Below are 19,856 nucleotides of genomic sequence, written 5' to 3' on the forward strand. Positions count from 1 at the left end.
TATAAGAACTTCGGTCCTGTAAGCCATGGGCCATCCGAGTTTAGCATGGGAAATTTGTTCCACTTGGTTAACTCATCAGCTATATTCATTCTGGTGGGAATCCACCGCCATTCAATTAATTTTGTGCGATTAAGAATCTCGCCAATTCTGAATGCTACAAACTGTTTGTACTTCCTATGGTCGGACACAATCCATGAATGAACAGTACGTAAATCAGTCCAGATATACACTCGTTTGATGGCAAGCTCATGTTTTTCCAATATATTCCCTTTTAGTCTGGCTCCAAGTACTGCTGCCATTAGTTCCAAGCGTGGAATTGAAAGCTTTTTCAATGGTGCCACTTTTGAACGTGCTCGAACAAGCGAACAACGAGGAATGCCACGTGATAAAATTCGAAAATACCCAACACATCCATAGGCGTTTTCACTAGCGTCAACAAATATATGTAGTTGCAATGATTCATAATCTAGATCACATCCATTTCCGAAGTAATATCGAGGAACTCTCATTGATTCTACCATTGACAAACAACTTGTCCAGCGTTTCCATTTTTGCATAGACTCTTCATCAATCAGTTCATCCCAGTCATAACCGTTTCGCCACAAATCCTGTATCAAGATTCGATCATGAACTGTGAACAGTGCGAGAAGGCCCAAAGGGTCAAAAAGACTCATCACACAGCTCAATACAATCCGTTTTGATGGACGCTTCAATCCAATCAGGTATGGTTTTACGTCACTTCTCATCTGCATGGAAATTGTAGAAATATCTTCCTTTGTGTTCCAAACTATGCCCAGTACTCGCTCAAACCCAGATTCTTTATCGCAATGAAATTGAATCAAACGATTAACTTCTGTTTCACCGAGTTGTCTCAGAAATTCTGTTGAATTCGAAAGTTTCGAATTTCGTATCCTGCCTTAGAATGGATTTCTCTGACTTCTTTCGCCCGTTTCACCGCTTCGCCTACAGTTTCCACGCTATATTAACTTGGTGAAACATCTCTCGGATATCTCCACCGAATCCGATGAGGTGTTCTCGAAACTTGCATATTACTGATGGTAGGGATGTAAGGAAGTCGGGGCCTTTGAACAACTTGGAGTTTAATGAAATACCATCTACCACCACTGCTGCATCCCATACAAGCCGCACTTTAACTGGCTTCTTCGGGTTGAGAACAACATTGAGTGGTAGATACCATACATGTTTCGGATCTGATTCAGTCATTTCTTTCTTAGTTGCCTTATGACAATATCCCTTATTCTGGTACTCCACTATCTGTCGTTTAACATTTTCCAACAGTTCATGATTTTTCGCTAAACGTCTGTGTAGTCCTTCCATGCGTCGCATTGCCATTGGGAAACTGTTTGGAAACTCTGCAACATCCTCTTTCCAGAACAGTCCGGTTTGATATCGTTCTCCTATTCGGACAGTTGTCCTTCTCCATAATTTCTCGTGCTCTGCAACGTCATTGGATTCTGGAATAACTGCAACAAATACATCTGATTCCTCTAACGTATATTGAGATTTAAGTAGGTCATGGAGCTCTTGGTTGGATATTTCTGCGCATGAGTGATGACCTACAATACTGCCGTAATTTCGCAAAGTGACGCAAGCGCCAGCGGGAAGAACTTTCAGTACGAGACTTTTTGTAAAATTACAAGTATAATCAGCATACGCGTACATTACGAAAATCTTATCTGTACAAAATGTGTACTGTTGATGGAAAAACATTGCCATCGGGTTGATTTTTGAAAAAATGCAGTTTTAGCTAAGCTATGCCACCAACGCCAGCTTGTTGTGGAAAGAGCAAATTTAAATCGCTGTTTCCACAACCGATTGGCGTTCATCCATCAAAGTATGCAAGAATCTATTTCCAATTATTTTCTACAACATGCCGCCGTTGAGCGAAGCATGAGGAAGCATCAGGGAGAAGAATCCACACACTTTTCCGAATTAGTAGCATGCGTCAAGCAGATTAACGTAGTTGAGAACCCGATCGCAATAATTTTGGACAGCACCTTTTTTTTCGAATTCGAAATGCAATTGAAACCATCCGTGTTAAATAAGATAATGCCGTCCGAAATTATCCGATATAAAACAGATACAGTTTACGCGAGGATGTTTTGAGTTTTGTTACAAGATGCGTTTCGATGAAGCATTTAGAAGAGTGCAGCTGTTCACCAAATCCGACATTTACCATTCAATCAACACTCAGTTTCAATTTATCCGAAAGAAGAATTTAGCAGGCGAGAAAAGTAAACATCGTCAAGAAGCTTTGTCCCTTGATGCCTGAAGAAAAAAGACACTACATATTATCCTAGTAATCAACAATTAAATTGTTGAGTTTGAACTATTTAGTCCTAATCTTTATGTGCTATATGTGAGAATAGCAGGATAAATGTTTCCGTTAAGCTGGATTTGATTTTATGAATTTAAAGTACATGATCTTATGAGCTACTTAGTACATGATTTGTAGTTCTAAAACAGAATTGCTATTATAAAAGTAGCATTGCATGGGGATGGACTGTTTTTGATTAAAATATTTGGCATGACGAGCTTTTCGGAAATGTGTTTTTTACAAGAAAGAAGGTATGTGACTTTTATTATGCTAAACGTTAATTATGGAAGATGTTGTTATGTGAAATTTGCTGTCCATGCTCGTTCATCCTACGCTATCAGAACAGATCAAAAAATCACATCGCATCACAATCAAATTACGTCACATCATAGGGGAAATGGCGCTTGCGCCACATCACAGTGGAATTGGCGCTTGCGCCAAACTGTTTTCAAACTTTTACGGGGACATTTTTCCACATTTCTGTAAAACTTCACAGTTGTTTGAAAGGATTTGGTGTTCTTTATCGATCTATATAAAAAAACGTAAAATGAGAATTTTGGCGCTTACGTCACTTTGCGAAATTACGGCAGAATATTTGTCTGAGAATGCTCATTTGCAACAGGACCATATATTGTCCAACCTAATCTTGATCTGACTGCGATTGGTTCCCCGGGATTTACTATTCTCGATTCCAATGGAGCAAACAAATGAATATCTCTCAAACCAATGAGAATTCTGGGAGATTCTTCTGGATAATTTATCACTGGTAAGCCATTTAAATGTTTATATCGTTGCATGATGTCATCAAAATGTGGCCTTTGAATGGGTAATTGTAGTTTTTCGACTGTATGTGCGTTTCTTATTGAGAACTTTTCGGTTGAACCCTGAGCGGATATAGACAAATTCAGTTTCTGCGAAAAACGTTCTAATCGTGTCATTCCTGCTGTCCATGTAACACGAAGAAGTGTTACACCGGAACATTGTAAATGTTTCGTCAACGAGCGTTCTACTAAAGTATATGATGATCCTTCATCTAGGAATGCCAATGTTTTCACCGATTTGCCTCCATGGGATAATACAACAGGAATCATTTGAAAAATGATCGGTTGTTGAAATTGCATGCTATGCACATTGCAATTAAATTGCACTTCTTCTTGATGTAACAATGTATTGTGCACCGTATGTTCATTCTGCAACGGGCATTCCCGTGAGCATTCAAGCATACCCGACACAACTCCCATCCGTCGACAGCTCGCAAACGTTGATACACAGTTAGCTTCAAAAAATATTGGCAGTTTCGCAATCTGTGATTAATTTCACCACACATCAAACATGGTTCTCTATTCTGCATCTATGACAATTTAGTCACTTCATTTTCCGATGCACCATGGGTGTGTAAAAAGCCTTCGCGCTCTATAATATTAACGGCTTCAGTCGCCACCGACACTATTTCCGAAAGAAATTCTGCAAATGTACTTAATGTGATTTTTATGCATTTGCTACACTCGTTCCGTTTGAATCGGATCCAATCTAGTTTGGCAGACGGTGGTAGTTTTTTCGCTAGTTCCCTGATAAGCCTTGGATTTGTCAAGTGATCTTCAAGATCTGTTGCTTCAAGGTGATCACATAATTGTTGTATTAACCTACCGAAGTGAATGAGAGATGCTAGTTTGTCGACCTTGGGAGCATCTACAGCGTGTATCTTCGCCATTAACGTGTCCAGAACCTGTTCAGGTTGTCCAAATTGTTCTCGAAGATCTTCAATGATTCGTGGTACCGAGCTCGGAAGAAGAAGACGAGTGTAAACGTCTTCTAGCGCCGGACCTCTCAAACATTCCTGCAATCTTGCCAAATTTTCAAGATTGGAGAAACCACATGCTTTCGTGGTTGTCTGGTAGGTAGTTATGAACATAACCCATTCTTCTGATTTTCCAGAGAACGTTGGTAACCGTTCAGAGAGAAATTGGCGGGCTGATAACTGTGCTTTTGTCGGTGTTACTTCTAGTCGTTCCATTTTTATGCGTAAACTTTTATTTGAACAAATGTCTTCCTCTTCAGAACAAGTGTCAGTCTCTTGCGTGCTTCTCTTCCGTTGACGATTCGTTATCACTATCATGCTCTGTTTGTTTATTTTCAGAATCTTTATCGCTCTCGCTCACGTGCACTACGACGACGAGGTGTTTCCCTATCATTCTCTTCATGATTCAGATTTGTTTGTCCTGACTTTCTAATAATCTGCACTCTTCTATCTTCTAAGGGTGTTGAACTGCTCGGTTTCCCAACGCTAAACTCTGATGATGTCGCTCCTGTTAGTCTCAAACTCTTATCTACGGGTTTTGACTTTGTTTTATCTTTCTTTTTCTTCAAACTCTCTTCTATTACCGATCGTTCATTAATCACACTGTCTAATTTCCGTTGCATCCAATCTTTTTCTATCTGCCGTTTTCTATTAAATTCTTCTTCTGTTGCTATTCGCATTTTCATCTCCTGCTTTTCAAATTCCCACTCCATTTCCCGCTTCTCTTTTTCCAGTTTCAGCTTCATCTTCGCCAGCTCCATCCTTTTTTTTAATTGTTTCTGGAAAAGCTCCCTCTCTCGGGCAAGGGCCTTTTCTGCCTCAGCTAGCTCTGCATCAACGGGATCAGTGATCTCAGGAGGATCCGGATTTCCACCACTCGCAGAACAATCGGTACACACCCAGGTGTCATCATCTTTCACATCAGATGTCACTTGTTGGCAGGTGAAATGAAACCAGCGTTCGCAACTCTCACAGTAAACCATCAGACTCTCATCATGGTCGGGTCTGTCACAGCTTCCGCAGTTGTAGGCTGTCTCGTTTTGATCCAAGTTAGAACCTGGTTTATTCATTTTTGAGAATGTTCGAGAGATTTTCTGCTTCAGAAAATATGAACCACTTTTTCGCAGCTCGTCTATTTTATTCAACGGTTCAAAACTAGAATTTCACATGAATATTAATAATAATACAATTGATGAATTTTCAAACTCACATGAATAGTTTCCTTATTTTCTACTATTTTAAATTCGTTTCTCCGTTTGGCAATCCCTTCTTTGTTTTTGTATTTCTTGTAATTTATATTAAAACTGCTATTTCCGCTTTACTTCGCTTCAATTTCATTCTACTCACGTTTCTCTCAATTTTTAACAATTATTTAACTTAATAAATTTCAAAAATCTATAATTCTATTCAATATTTTCAATATCTTTTTCCTCTTCACGTCTATTTGAATTAAATTATTTGTCTCCTTACAAAAACAATAGTGATTTGTTGTCCATTTGTCAACAACAACGATCAAGGCTAATCGTATCAAGGTGGTACGACTAGAACAAACAGTCCATCGCACTATGGGGGATTTCCATACAAGCAGGCGGACAAAAATATTTTCATCATTTTATCGACACTATCGGCATTTTTTCTACTTGGTATGGTCGAGCCAAGTTGATTAAAATCATTTGTTAACATATTACGGTCAAATTTCGATCGAGGTATGTCTTTTTTTAATAAAACCAGAGGAAATAATTCTAGGATTTGCTCGGAATTCAGACCCTCCCCTTTCTTTGGCTGCCCTCTAATTTTTAATATGCTTCTGGCCACCTGTAATGTGCAAGGAACATGTATGCCAATTTATAAATATAATACACCATATCTCTAAGAAAGCTTGATCAATATTCACCAAATATATATATATATATATATATATATATATATATATATATATATATATATATATATATATATATATATATATATATATATATATATATATATATATATAAACGATTTTAAGAAAAAAAAAGTTTTCTTTTAAATGCTACAATTTTGCTCAAAATTGTGAAGATTGGTCACCAGCCTAATAAATTAGATTCGTATTTTTTTTTAATTGTCCATTAGGGTGCCTAAAGGGTGTGTCACATCAAATTGCATCACGGAAAAAACGCTGTAGAAATTTAATTTTTAGGAATTATATCTCCAGCTTTCGCTTATAATCAGATAAGAGTGTATAGATCACGTTGGCCATGCTTCACTGTCAATTTTTCGTAAATTTGGAAAAATATCGTCGAACGAAAAAGAGCGTCGTGAATTAATCCTGCGCACTCATTTCGGAGTTGTCACATCGGGGCATCGGTAAGATGCTGGGAATCGTCCAATCCACGGTCAGCAGAGTACTAAAACGATACTTCGAGAACCTAACCATCGACCGGAAGGTGAAGAACGGCAAAAATGGATGCTCCGTCAGTGAAAAAGATCACAAGCGCGTAGTTAAGCAGTTTAGACGTGATCCGAGAAGTTCGGTCCGGGATGTAGCCAATAAGCTGAATTTGTCAAGTTCATTCGTCCAGCGGACCAAGCAGCGGGAGGGCGGAAGGTACATACATGGTTCAGAAGGCTCCTAACCGCGACGAAAGGCAAAACATGGTAGGGAAGACGCGAGCCCGGAAGCTGTACACCGAAATGCTGACGAAGCCGCATTGCCTGGTAATGGACGACGAAACCTACGTCAAAGCGGACTTTCGTCAGCTGCCGGGCCTGTTGTTCTTCTCCGCAGAGGACAAATTCAGCGTTCCGAAGGAGATTCGCAAGCAGAAACTATCCAAGTTTGCCAAAAAGTACATGGTGTGGCAAGCGATCTGCTCTTGCGGAAAGCGGAGCGCCCCCTTCGTGATGACCGGCACGGTAAACGGGCAGGTTTACCTTAAGGAGTGCCTACAGAAGCGCTTACTACCACTATTGAAGCAGCACGAGGGCACGAGATCTTCTGGCCGGATCTCGCTTCGTGCCACTATTCAAAGGACGTGTTGGAGTGGTACGAAGCCAACGGGGTCACCTTCGTGCCAAAGGAAATGAACCCGCCCAACGCGCCGGAGCTTCGCCCAATAGAGAAATATTGGGCGATTATGAAGCAGGCCCTCCGGATGAACCCAAAAGTTGTCAAATCGGAGGCGGACTTCAAGAGAAAATGGATTTCTGTTCATAAAGAACTACAACCTGACGTTGTACAGAACCTTATGGACGGGGTAAGGAGGAAGGTGCGAGCATACGGGCTTGGGCTCGAAGTATGAATAAAAAGAAAATGCCAAAAGTTGTTTAATAGTTTTTATTTTACTGTCTAAAATTTTCAAAAGGATCGGTCTACTGGGCGAATTTCTACAGCGTTTTTTCCGTGATGCAATTTGATGTGACACACCCTTTAGTTTTGAAATAGGGTAACCAGAAAAAAAAACTTTCTATGATTTTTTTAATTTTCAAACATTTATAGCTGCAATTAAAAATTTGAAGGATTTTCAACCATGTAATAAATATACAATTTGATTTTTCGAAGAATAAATAGTTTGAAGGAATAAAGAAGAACACCAAGGTTTTTATTTTTATTGTAAAAATACTTTTATTTATTTCAATATAACATATTAACATATCGGGTGCTCCTGTGGCCGAGTTGTTAGCGTCAAACCTAACATGCCGGGGGTTCGGGTTCGATTCCCGTTCTGGTCGGGGAAATTTTTCTTCAAAGAAATTTCCTCTGACTTACACTGTGGTCACGCGTACTCTAGAGCTTGCCACTCAGAATGCATTCAAGGCGTGTTATGTGGCATAGAAATCTCAACTAAGTACTAATGAAAATGACGCAAGTAATACTACGTTGAGACGGCGGAGTTCCTCTAGGAACGTTAGTGCCATATAAGAAGAAGAAGAATATTAACATATCGTACAATAGTCATTATAAATACTTTCTTATTCCGTTTCGTTTTCATCTTCTTCACTTTCATCCTCTTCAGAATCTTCATCAATTACATCTTCTACAAAATCTTCATCAATTTCATCCACAGCTTCCATAAGTTCTTCAACTACATTGCAGCTATTGATATCCTCTATTGAACAACTTTCAGAATCTTCAAATATTAAAAAACCTTTAACGATATCTGGATAAGCTAGAGATATTTTTTTCTGTTTTCTTTTTGCCATCCAAATTGAACTGATGAATGGGTCCGATTCATTCATGACACGAATGAAAACATCATGTAAATTATCTACTCTTGATCGTTTCCTAGCATGATGAGTTCGATATTTTTTTAATTGTTTATGCTGACTTTCTGCTGCCTCTTCTGCTAATGTACCAAGAGGTGCTGGAGAATGCATAACTATTTCTCCAGCATGAGCAAGAACTTTATGTATAGTAGCGGGAATCTTATACCAACTATACAATTGAAGATAGAGTCGATAAGTTTCTTTGCAATATGTATCTAATTTTTCGGGGTTTATAGCTTCTTGACTGTTAATTGCAATCAAAATATTTTGAAATCTTACAATTAACTCTTCATCAATGTTCAGCACGCTGCTAAGAAGTTTTGGATTGGAAAACACACGTCGACAAATGTTTCCTGTAGTACTAGTACCTGCTCCACCCGATCTTAGTTGATCTACTCTCACTCCAAACTTTTCGTAAAGCTGTGCTAGTACATGCTTTTTTCTTTGGTCATACAGATGTCTCAATGGTTTTCCAATCCTCCATTTTTTAACATCCATTCTATATGAAATATGTAGTAGGCATTCAAAAAACCGTATCCATGCATGAAGCGGAGATATTCCATAATGCAATGCATCTTCATTTGATATAAAGCCTTCATCGAATTTTTCTACTCTACTCATTAGATTGGGCGTTGCTCCACAAATTGGACAATTTGACATTGATGAGTTTCCTGTGATGTAGGTAAGGACCTTTCCGTCGATCATGCTTAATACAAAATAAAAATCTACAAGTATTGACTTGCCATTCGAAAGTTCTACTTCAATTGGTGTCAATTCACACATTTCTTTTTCTAATTCTTTTTTTGTAGCAAGAATGATCTCTTTACTTTCTATTATAAATTCTAGAATTATTGGTCTACAAAACCGAATACTTTGAGGCATAGGATTATACCACATTATCTCCTTCTGATTATTATGTAAAAACAATCGAATGGGAGTTAAAGTTGATGAAAATACATCTGAATCATCCCTGCAACCTTCTGGTAGCGATTGATTGTACTGTGAATATCCAGTTGAACCATCCATACCCCAACTACTTAAAAGTACAAGCTCTGAAGAATCTAATTCGTTAGAATCTAGGTACTCACTGATCTCTCAGTCGACTATTTTAATGATCCGCTCCACTGTATTCTGCATTAACGCCTGCAATTTCACTTTAATTTTACAACCAGTTTCTTCGATGAACTCTCCAGGAGGGCTGCAGGTCTTCTTCACTGCTTCTATGACGTCGTAGGGAGGAAACCGCGATGGTGATTCCGTATGGATGACTTCGTATTGAGATTTACTCAATCCGATTTCAATGAGAACACTTAAGGCCTCTTCTGCTGACATCCTTCCACGTTGATCAGTTAGTTGGGCTAACATCTTGTTAGAACTTTCTTGGTTTTTTAATATGTGACCAATGACTTTAACCAGATTAACATTTTTTTGGTGGTAGGCCGGCGTTCGTCTGGCGATCAGCAATGCTTTCTCGATGCTGTCCACTTTTGGATCGACTATTTCATGGTCGATGATGCGACGTTTTCCTCTATCGCTTAGCTCCGAAAAGGATTTAGAAGGCCGTCCCCGTTTTGTGGCCGAAGATGTTGCTGAATTTTGTTCCACTTCGATGAAATCCTCGATGCCAAAATCTCCGTCGAGCCAAGTTCCATAACGTGCGTCGAATCTCTGCTTAACACGGAAAACTTCGTGCCACTTTGATTTGTATCTTAATATCGTCCTCACTATCTTTTCACGAAGCCTTTCTTTTTTTTCCACGTCAATTTTATAACTTGCGCACAAGGCTTCAAATACTTTTGCTACATTTTCTTTTATCGTTAGTTTTGAATCAAACAATGAAACAACTTTTCGATTGTCCATCCTTTCACTTGCTCTTAACAATTGGTAATGCCTACTGTATTAAGACTCATCAATATAAGTATGAGGTTAGGTACAAGTGAGTTGCTGTTGGTTGGTAGCTTCTACCGGAATATAGGTACTAAAACGTTACATAGAAATTCAAAGCGGTTACGATGACGTTGAATATCAAGCAGATAGGTAGGTGGAATCTAATTTATGTGTGTATAGAATTTTCAAAACGCTCCAAATCTCGTCGTTGCAGGTTGTTGTATGTAAACTCTTCAGCACTTGTTAGTATACACCTTAAACTAGAAAATAACCAAGAACTCGACTCCGGAACTCCATGGAGCAAAAAGATACCGACCAACTAGCTTATCACTTTTTAACTGATGAACATATTTTTGATTTCGTATAATTCCTATAAAACCAAAAATTTTCAAAACGCTTCAAATCTCTTCGTTGCAGGTCGTTGCATGTAAACTCTTCAGAACTTGTTAGTATGCACCTTAAACTAGAAAATAATCAAGGACCTGACCCGGGGGCTCCTGGGAGTAAAAAGATGCCGATCAACAAAGTTAAAATTATGATTTTTTTTCTTATTTTCTTCTTCTTTTTCTTCTTTATTTTCTAGTTTTCCCCAATAAAACTAGTTAACTACTTGTTTTTCGGAAAGCCCAATCAATAACGTTTTCAAGAATATAATGAACTTTAAATTTATTCTGTTATTTGTGACTAAAAAAAGGTTTTTTGTAATTCGCTTTTATTGGAAAAAAAATTGCATTTTTTTTAAATTTTCATGTTTATTTCTTAATATCTCAAGTATGGTATCTGCTAGAGTGCTGAAATTTTGAACTTTTCTTAGTTAGAGTGTCTTCTTTCTATAGCAATTATATAAAAACAGATTGGTGACAGTCACTTTTCCGATTTTTGTCCGCCTGAAATCCTATAGTGCATCGGTGCCTTAACAAACCGTTTAACTTAAAAAGCTTTTTTTACTTATTTTATTGTATTTACCTTATTTATATGTCATAACTTAAGACTTCTGTCTTTTAACGTTACATTAATTAAATTGAAGTAGAAAAAGCATCACGTGAAACAAAACCCTAAGTCCCAGAAGGCAGATTTTCGGCTAATTTTTTTTTCGATATAAATCTCGACGTTTCATGCATTTTTAAGTCATTTTGTTTTTCGATTTTCCTAATTTCATGTACTCCCTGGGTGATTTTCGAGGATCTAAAATGCAAAAATTGGGACGTTTTGAGACACTTCTAAATCATGTTCGATTGCGCTGAAACTTGGCACAGGTTATTTTATTGGGCCAATAATCAATGTACATGGTCGGTTTTTAAAATTTGTCGTGACCATTTTCGCGGTCACCCTAGTATACATACAGTGATACAAACTCATGTTCGTACCCCACCATTCAGATGACTTTCTCTTTTTTTATAAGTCGAAAAATAAACTTTCGGGACATTCTATTTGGATAAAGTCATAGTGTCTTCTAAGAGTGGAATGGTTTGCTATCTGTTTTTAGAATAACGGTTTTTATTTCTTCAAGAATGGCGAATGTATGAAAATTGACTCAAACTCACATTCGTACGGTGGTTGAAATTTCAATTCGATTCCGAAGGAATTGATCAATTTCAGAATTCCATCTTTAGTATGATAATCCTTGTTCATTGCAACTGTCTTTAGCTGTCTTTAGCTGTTATCCATGAGTTGTTTGGCGTATTCGGAAGGAAAATTAATCCATTAATTCATCAAGTAGTTTTTAAAATCGTGATTTAAAAAAAAATCTAACTTTTCTACCCAGATTTCGCTCACAGTTTCTTGCTGGGATCGATGTCGGGAGATTGTGGGAGAGTAACATTAGCTTTTGAGCAATTGTAATGTAACCATGTGCGAACTTCATTTGCCATGTGCTTTGGGTCATTGTTTTGATAAAACATGTATCCTCGATTCAATCCTATTTCGTTGACACGTTCCTTCAATCTTCCTCCAGGATGTTTAAGTAAACATTCCATCATATTTTTAAAAATAACGATTTTAAAAACAACTTGATGAATTAATGGATGAATTTTTCTTCCGAATACACCAAAGAAGCTAATGACAGTCGCTATGAACAAGGGTTATCATACTAAAGATGGAATTCTGAAATTGATCAATCCCTACGAAATCGAATTGAAATTTCAACTACCGTACGAATATGAGTTTGAGTCAATTTTCGTACATTCGCACAACATTCGCCATTCTTAGAGAAATAAAAACCATTATTCTAAAAACAGATAGCAAACCTTTTCACTCTCATAAGACACTATGACTGTATCTGAATAGAATGTTCCGAAAGCTTATTTTCGATTTTCGAGAAAAGAGATATGCGTGGTGGGGATACGATCTCGAATTTGTATCACTCTATATCTTTTGAGAATTTTAAAAGAATATGGTATTGTGAAAAATGAATGTAAATTTTCGAAATAATTATGTTTTTCAGTGTAATTTTTGAAATAATTTTTTGGTATTTTTCATGAATTTTTAACAATTCCTCTACCTCGACATGGCGAATGATGTTTGTATGGTAGGAAAGAATGCATCGGGAGTATTGTTTTCTGGCAGCTGCTATACTTCACGGTGAATTCGGTTCCTTTTGCCCAATTCGACTACCTGAGTGGAAAGATCATACACAACGCATACTTCTATGCGTGCTTCAATCTTTCCAGTTCGGTATAATGTTTCACTCATATCTGTTTAGAAACAGATGCTTTTTTTGTGATCACTCAGTGAGACATAATGATAATAAGATGAGAACATAGAAAATCAACTAATGTAACTCTTTGTAAAGAATATTTGTCGTCCTGAAAAGGACGGTTGGGTTCTTAGTTTTGATGCAGTTCCAAATCGTTGTTGATTTAAGCCTTCTTCTCGGTTTTCTTGGGTAGCAGAACAGCTTGGATATTGGGCAAGACTCCGCCTTGAGCAATAGTTACACCCGACAGTAGTTTGTTCAATTCTTCGTCATTACGGATAGCCAACTGCAGATGACGTGGGATAATCCTGGTCTTCTTGTTGTCACGAGCGGCATTTCCTGCCAATTCCAATACTTCAGCGGCCAAATATTCCATCACTGCGGCCAGATAAACGGGTGCTCCAGCTCCAACACGTTCGGCATAGTTTCCCTTCCTGAGCAGACGATGAATACGACCCACTGGGAACTGTAAGCCAGCACGATTTGAACGGGACTTCGCCTTTCCCTTAACTTTTCCTCCTTTACCACGTCCAGACATTTTTTGTTATATAATTATGAAATTATTCACGTGCGAAGCGAAACTGTACTGATCAAAGTTTCCGGATAACGAACCCTCTTTTATACCTGCTGAAACAATGTTTGTTTCACTCTCAGACAGAGCTACGAATATAATGAAATGACAACATAAACGAAAGGGGACGGTCATACATTCCACCCTGACCGAGCATAAAACATGATGTTTCCTTTGCTTTCGACATTAGTTCCTCTCGAACAGTAAAAGCGATACAACATAGCAATGGCTCCTAAAACCAGTGGAAAGGCAGCGAAGAAGTCTGGAAAGGCCCAGAAAAGTATTACCAAGACCGACAAGAAAAAGAAGAAGGTCCGCAGGAAGGAAAGCTACGCTATCTACATTTACAAAGTGTTGAAACAAGTCCATCCTGACACGGGTATTTCATCCAAAGCCATGAGTATCATGAACAGCTTCGTGAATGATATTTTCGAACGCATCGCCGCTGAATCATCTCGCTTGGCGCATTACAACAAACGTTCAACGATAACTTCTCGTGAAATTCAAACCGCAGTTCGTTTACTGCTGCCAGGAGAATTGGCCAAACACGCTGTCTCCGAAGGAACCAAAGCCGTCACGAAGTATACCAGCTCCAAGTAACTCCCGAGTCATGTAGCAAAAAAAAACAACGGCCCTTTTCAGGGCCACAAATTTGTTTGATAAGTGTGTAGGAAAAGGTTTTCTAATTGTTGATTTGTAGATTTTCGTTGTCATAATGAGTCGCCTCTCGTGTGAATACATTAATTCGAGGGATTCAGAAAAGTCATATCACAAAAGGTATCCGAAATGAGTAGATACAACAATTTCATGTAGTTCGTTTGACGTTACGTTTGGGAATGAAGTGATGATATTGTGCAGAATGTATGATGATGCATATAGTGAATTCAATGATTGACATCCTCATATTCAGTTGCAGATGCTAATTGAAGACTCGGCATCATTATCTGTTCTCAATGCAATTGCACCAAAAGAGTTAGCAGTTTAGTGTCGAGAAACTAATCGTAGAGAGGTTTAACAGGATTGATTTTGGTGTTTATACAATAAAGCTATATACATAAAAAAAATCATGAAACTGGGAAACCTCGAGCTTTGTACTTTTAAAATGTTATTCAATTTTTATATATGGATAATCTGAGGGTACTTAGAACTAAGTGAGGAACACCGTAAAAAAAGGTGTCGTAAAATATGATTCGCTATAATTTTTAGCGTCAATAAAAGAAGATCAGAAGTTCATTTATATTTGATAAGATTCATGTTTCAATATATCGTGCGGCTCCGCCGTATGTAATGTTGAAGATAGAAAACAGTTTTTCAAACTCTTTTCAAATAAATTGGTGGCCCTGAAAAGGGCCGTTTGTTTGAGAATGAGATTAGATCAGTCAGATTTAAGCGCGTTCTCCACGGATACGACGAGCTAATTGGATATCTTTCGGCATAATGGTGACTCGTTTGGCATGGATGGCACACAGATTGGTATCTTCGAATAATCCAACCAGATAAGCTTCACTTGCTTCCTGCAGAGCCATAACAGCCGAGCTCTGGAAGCGAAGATCGGTCTTAAAATCTTGAGCGATCTCACGAACCAAACGTTGGAATGGAAGCTTACGGATCAGTAATTCAGTCGACTTTTGATAACGACGAATCTCACGCAAAGCGACGGTTCCTGGTCGATAACGATGTGGCTTCTTGACTCCTCCGGTAGCTGGAGCACTTTTACGAGCAGCTTTAGTGGCCAACTGTTTGCGAGGAGCCTTTCCTCCGGTGGATTTACGAGCGGTCTGCTTGGTACGAGCCATTGCTTACGATTTCAGTAGAGTTAACGGTTTCAAAGTTGCTGAATGAATGGGATAATTCAACGCTTTTCTTCGCTTTAATACCTCACGTATGTCGTCATTCTACCATACGCATGCACAAAAAGGAAAGGACAAAAGAAGGGGAAGAATAACAAAATGAAGGAAAAGGAGGAAAAATAATTTCCATTCGGGTATAAAAGTGGGTACCCTTAGGGGAAACAGCATCAGTTTCAGTCATCGTTTGAACTCGGAAACAACATAAAATAGTCCAGAAAAATGACTGGCCGTGGTAAAGGAGGAAAGGGACTGGGCAAAGGAGGAGCCAAGCGTCATCGTAAGGTTCTGCGTGATAACATCCAGGGAATCACAAAGCCCGCTATCCGTCGTTTGGCTCGTCGTGGGGGAGTGAAGCGTATTTCCGGTCTCATCTACGAAGAAACTCGTGGTGTGCTGAAAGTATTTCTGGAAAACGTTATCCGAGATGCTGTTACCTATACCGAACACGCCAAACGGAAGACGGTTACCGCAATGGACGTTGTGTACGCTTTGAAACGCCAAGGTCGTACTCTCTATGGTTTCGGAGGTTAAATGATATAATTTGGTGTACGGTTCAACAAAACGGCCCTTTTCAGGGCCACAATATTTCTCCAGTGAAGAGTTCCTTTAAATGTTTTCAAATCATCCATTATTTTTTAATAAGGATTCGTTGCTTGTTCGGTTATATCATTTGTAAATAACGATGTAATTAGACGTTTAACTGAATTCAAATTGATGTTCTTTACCCATAGAAGTTTAATATTTCTTGAATGAATTATGAATGAATTATGATGTGTACATTATGAGTACACTGTAAGCCAGTGTTGGGAACATGTCATATTAGAAGGATCGTAATAGTAATAAAGTTAGACCAATACCTGGTACATTGCACGTCGCAGTTTGACGCAGACTTGGTCCAATGATTGTTAAGAGGGGACCCCTGAAAATAATGGATTTTCGTGATTTTTTTTTCGGATGTTACGAATAAAGTAAAGTGTTCGGGTATTTTGATGATTGTTTAAGATATATTTGAAGATGTATTTTCCATTCTTTGAGTGCACGAATACTGATTATGACGCTGTTGAAGGCTGGATGCGTAGATGTTGTCTGAAAATCGGTACCTTGTTGGTGGTATCGGTTCTGAAGCAACGAGGTGTCGTAGAACAAATTTTAATGAATATTTTGAAACTTTAAGACAATACTTAAAGCGTTACATAGGGGTTTTTTGAAAATTCGAAAAATTACCAAAACGGCGGCCATTTTTGTTAAAAATTAGACATTTTTCATGAAAAATCTCTAAATAGCGATTTTTCAAAAATCGAAAAAATGTATCGGCTATGTAATATCGAAAAACGGCTATGTAACGCCGATAATTCATTTTTACATGCTGATAAAAAATTTCAGCCAGATCGGTCGAGTAGATCCTGAGATATCGACACCACCAGTTGAAATAACATGGTTTCGAGAAAAACGCGCTTTAAAATTCGTACATACCTTAAGGTGACTTCATACTTTTGTGGCTGTAACTTTCCATATTTCGTTTCCATAAAATACGATAAATTTTTTTAGGACAACATTTCTGAGGACATAAACTTCCCAAAAATGCAAGAAACAAAAATTCGATTTTTTCGATTTCCCTTAAACAATCGTAATTCTCATGATGCTATTCGGTATCATCGATTAGCTTTTTCGTTAAAATACCAACATTATCAGAATTGTTTAATGTTGGATACAAGATGATGATGTGTGAAAATGTATATTAACTGTCATGAAGAAAACATTCGAATTCTTAGAGGTGGAAAACTATTGTTACTCTTTCGTTCCATTGGTTTTGGTAGTCCTGAGAAGGACTGTTTGTTTTTAAATAAGTTTCAAATGAAAAGCACCAGTGCACTTTACTTTTTGGCAGCAGCTTTCTTCGGAGCAGCTTTCTTTGCTGGTGCTGCCTTTTTCGGTTTTGGAGTTTTAGGCTTCTTCGCTGCTGTCTTCGATGCTTTGGTTGGTTTCTGTTTGGAAGCGGCTGCTTTCTTTACGGTTCCAGCCTTTTTGGCGGTTTTGGCGACGACAGCTTTAGCCTTCTTCTGAACCGCTTTTTTTGCTGGTGCTTCCTTCGGCTTTTTGGCAGCAGCAGTTTTAGAAGTGGCTGCCTTTTTGGCGACTTTCTTTTCCCCTGCAGGTTTCTTCCCAGTCGCAGCTTTCTTTGGTTTCTTCTCGCCCGCAGGTGTCTTATCCTTAGGTTTGATTTTGAAGGATCCCGATGCTCCACTTCCTTTGGTTTGCACAAGATTACCTTTCTCGACACCACTCTTCAAAGATTTTTTTATGAAAGTTGAGAGCTTAGCAACATCACACTTGTAATTGGCACCGATATACTTCTTGATGGCCTGAAGAGAAGATCCATTACGTTCCTTTAAGGTCTTGATGGCGGCCAGAACCATTTCGTTCACTGGTGGATGGGTGGCTGGCTTTTTTGGTTTCTTATCCTCTCCTTTAGGAGCACGAGCCTTTTTCGGTGTCTTGGCTGGAGATGCAGCAACTGATGCTGCGGGAACGACTTCAGTAGCTGTTTCGGCCATTTTATTCACTGTGTTTCACTGCTATGTTTCAACGAAATGCTGAATTCATTGATGCGCTCGGTGCCGCCGTTTGTGCTCGGAATCGAAAACTGTGTTAGGGAAACTCAAAGCGTTCGTTTAAATTTGCTGTTGAGAAAACATTTCGCGTATTTGTAATTTATGTTTTAAAAAATGTTACTTTTCTTTGTTACAGTCCTCACATGTTTATCAGATACCTTATTTAATATTTACTATGATGTTTGAGCTACCATTTAAAGTTGCTCTGTTTTTAAAAGTCCAAGCCGATACTCAATAATTTACGATAAATGCTAATGATATGTATCAGAAGTATCAACACTCTGTCGAAAATGTTCAATTTTCTTACATTGCAAAAGATAAACAGTTATTAAACCTAATTCTAATGAAATAGGGACAATTTTTCGATATATGGATACCAGAATTGAATGTTTTTTCCCAACATTACGAAGCATTCTTATCAAAACTTGGGGCAATCGGAGTAGCTAAAGCAATTTTTGATTTCCGTTCGTTATCATAAGAAATATTATCCTTTTACAAGATTATCAATCTTATTACAATTTATTCATTTGTTGGAATAATATATTTACTGATCCGAGACAAAACACTCAATATTTCATTTTCTGAAATACTTCATGTTTCGACCCAAGGGTTGATTCGTTAGACAAACAGTCTGTCATCACTTGTGTTATCGGTGATATGTTACGACAATCAAATGGTAGTTTTATTCAATATAGTTATTTCAAAGATAAACGTGAACACAATACAAAAATTATATCTAAATAACCCATTATGTAGGGAATTTTTAGTTATTTCACAGTTTGGTGTAAACAGTGGTAGAATAGAAAATACTGTTACCATAAACGAGATCTGCCTTTTTCGATATGCGATTTTTTTCGTTAATTTTTTTTTTTTTTGAAATCATTTATCTTCTTCATAGTTAATAATCATCAATATCAATTCTTATAAAATAATAAATTCAATATTTTTCTCCATTTACGAATTGGTTTTATTTTTCTGACTATCTTATATTACTTTTCGTGATCTGCGGCCAAAATCGAGATTTCATTTTGTCTCTGACTACAAGGTATTTTTGTGTAGACTTTTTTTTTTGAGTATGGTGATGGAATTAAATACACTACCGATAAAAAAAAACATTTGAATGATCAACTAAACCCAATTCCTCTATAAATTATTGGAAAATTACATAATGGATACAGCAGAGTTTAGTTGGGTGATCTCGAAAGCAGACACGGTTTGCTGACGGGCGCCGAACGCGAATAAAGTGTCTTTCTCAAGACAGGTCAGGAAGGAGTTGGAAATAGAGTTTTCTGTGGGATCTTCTCAAGACTAGAGACGAATGAACTTTAAAGTCTCTATAATTCAAGAAGAAGAAGGAGAAGATAATGGATACAGATTGCTATGAGAAAATTTCTTACTGTTCTACATGTAAACATGTTACAAAATAACGAAAATAAGCAAACATACCTTGAAATCAGTGACACATTAGAATACAGATTACAAAAAGGGAACAATGTCCTAAAAATAAAATATCTTGCATATAAAACTAGCACCCAAATAAGGAAAAAGGACTCACTCTAGCAGCGTATTTATTATTTACACCATCAATGTACATGTTAAAGGAATTACTATTGGTGATTGATAAAATAATAAAATAGAAGAAATACTTAAACAAAATTAACTGAACAGTCATTTCAAGAAATTAAGAACATACATTCAAACGCACTACATTATAATAAAATTCACTCCATTACTACATGTACATGTAAATGTTCAGACATAAATATTATAAACATCATAATAATTATCTTTTGAATGCGTATATTGAATTGATATACCAGTTGGATTTCGTAACTCAAAATCGATAACCCAAAAGGTCAG

The 19,856-nt window shown here is 37.6% G+C and overlaps 6 protein-coding genes across 6 annotated transcripts in view; 2 read left to right on the forward strand and 4 right to left on the reverse strand.

Annotated features, from left to right (window-relative positions):
* Positions 1-4,468: 4,468 nt before the first annotated feature.
* Positions 4,469-5,556, reverse strand: LOC129771970 (RNA polymerase-associated protein RTF1 homolog). Its single transcript, XM_055776145.1, has 2 exons — positions 5,347-5,556; positions 4,469-5,291 (listed from the first exon to the last, which is right to left on the reverse strand). The coding sequence occupies exon 2, from the start codon at positions 5,204-5,206 to the stop codon at positions 4,481-4,483; it is 726 nt and encodes a 241-aa protein (XP_055632120.1). The 5' UTR covers positions 5,207-5,291; positions 5,347-5,556; the 3' UTR covers positions 4,469-4,480.
* A 7,570-nt stretch (positions 5,557-13,126) lies between these two features.
* LOC129765990 (histone H2A) lies at positions 13,127-13,501 on the reverse strand. The gene has a single exon (XM_055766451.1). It carries the CDS (start codon positions 13,499-13,501, stop codon positions 13,127-13,129), a length of 375 nt encoding a protein of 124 aa, XP_055622426.1.
* Positions 13,502-13,759: 258 nt separating this feature from the next.
* LOC129765991 (histone H2B-like) lies at positions 13,760-14,134 on the forward strand. Its single transcript, XM_055766452.1, has one exon. It carries the CDS (start codon positions 13,760-13,762, stop codon positions 14,132-14,134), a length of 375 nt encoding a protein of 124 aa, XP_055622427.1.
* A 785-nt stretch (positions 14,135-14,919) lies between these two features.
* LOC129765992 (histone H3) lies at positions 14,920-15,330 on the reverse strand. Its single transcript, XM_055766453.1, has one exon. The coding sequence runs from the start codon at positions 15,328-15,330 to the stop codon at positions 14,920-14,922; it is 411 nt and encodes a 136-aa protein (XP_055622428.1).
* Positions 15,331-15,576: 246 nt separating this feature from the next.
* Positions 15,577-19,856, forward strand: part of LOC129771990 (uncharacterized) — a 35,920-nt gene continuing 31,640 nt past the window's right edge. Inside the window, exon 1 of the mRNA XM_055776166.1 lies at positions 15,577-15,901. Coding sequence (XP_055632141.1) covers positions 15,604-15,901 — 298 coding nt within the window. The 5' untranslated portion in view covers positions 15,577-15,603. The remainder of the gene's footprint in view (positions 15,902-19,856) is intronic.
* On the reverse strand, positions 16,446-17,971 carry LOC129771971 (histone H1B-like). Its single transcript, XM_055776146.1, has one exon. The coding sequence runs from the start codon at positions 17,937-17,939 to the stop codon at positions 17,259-17,261; it is 681 nt and encodes a 226-aa protein (XP_055632121.1). The 5' UTR covers positions 17,940-17,971; the 3' UTR covers positions 16,446-17,258.

This window comes from Toxorhynchites rutilus, chromosome 2 (assembly GCF_029784135.1).
Source record: "Toxorhynchites rutilus septentrionalis strain SRP chromosome 2, ASM2978413v1, whole genome shotgun sequence".
Classification (NCBI taxonomy): Eukaryota; Metazoa; Arthropoda; class Insecta; order Diptera; family Culicidae; genus Toxorhynchites; species Toxorhynchites rutilus.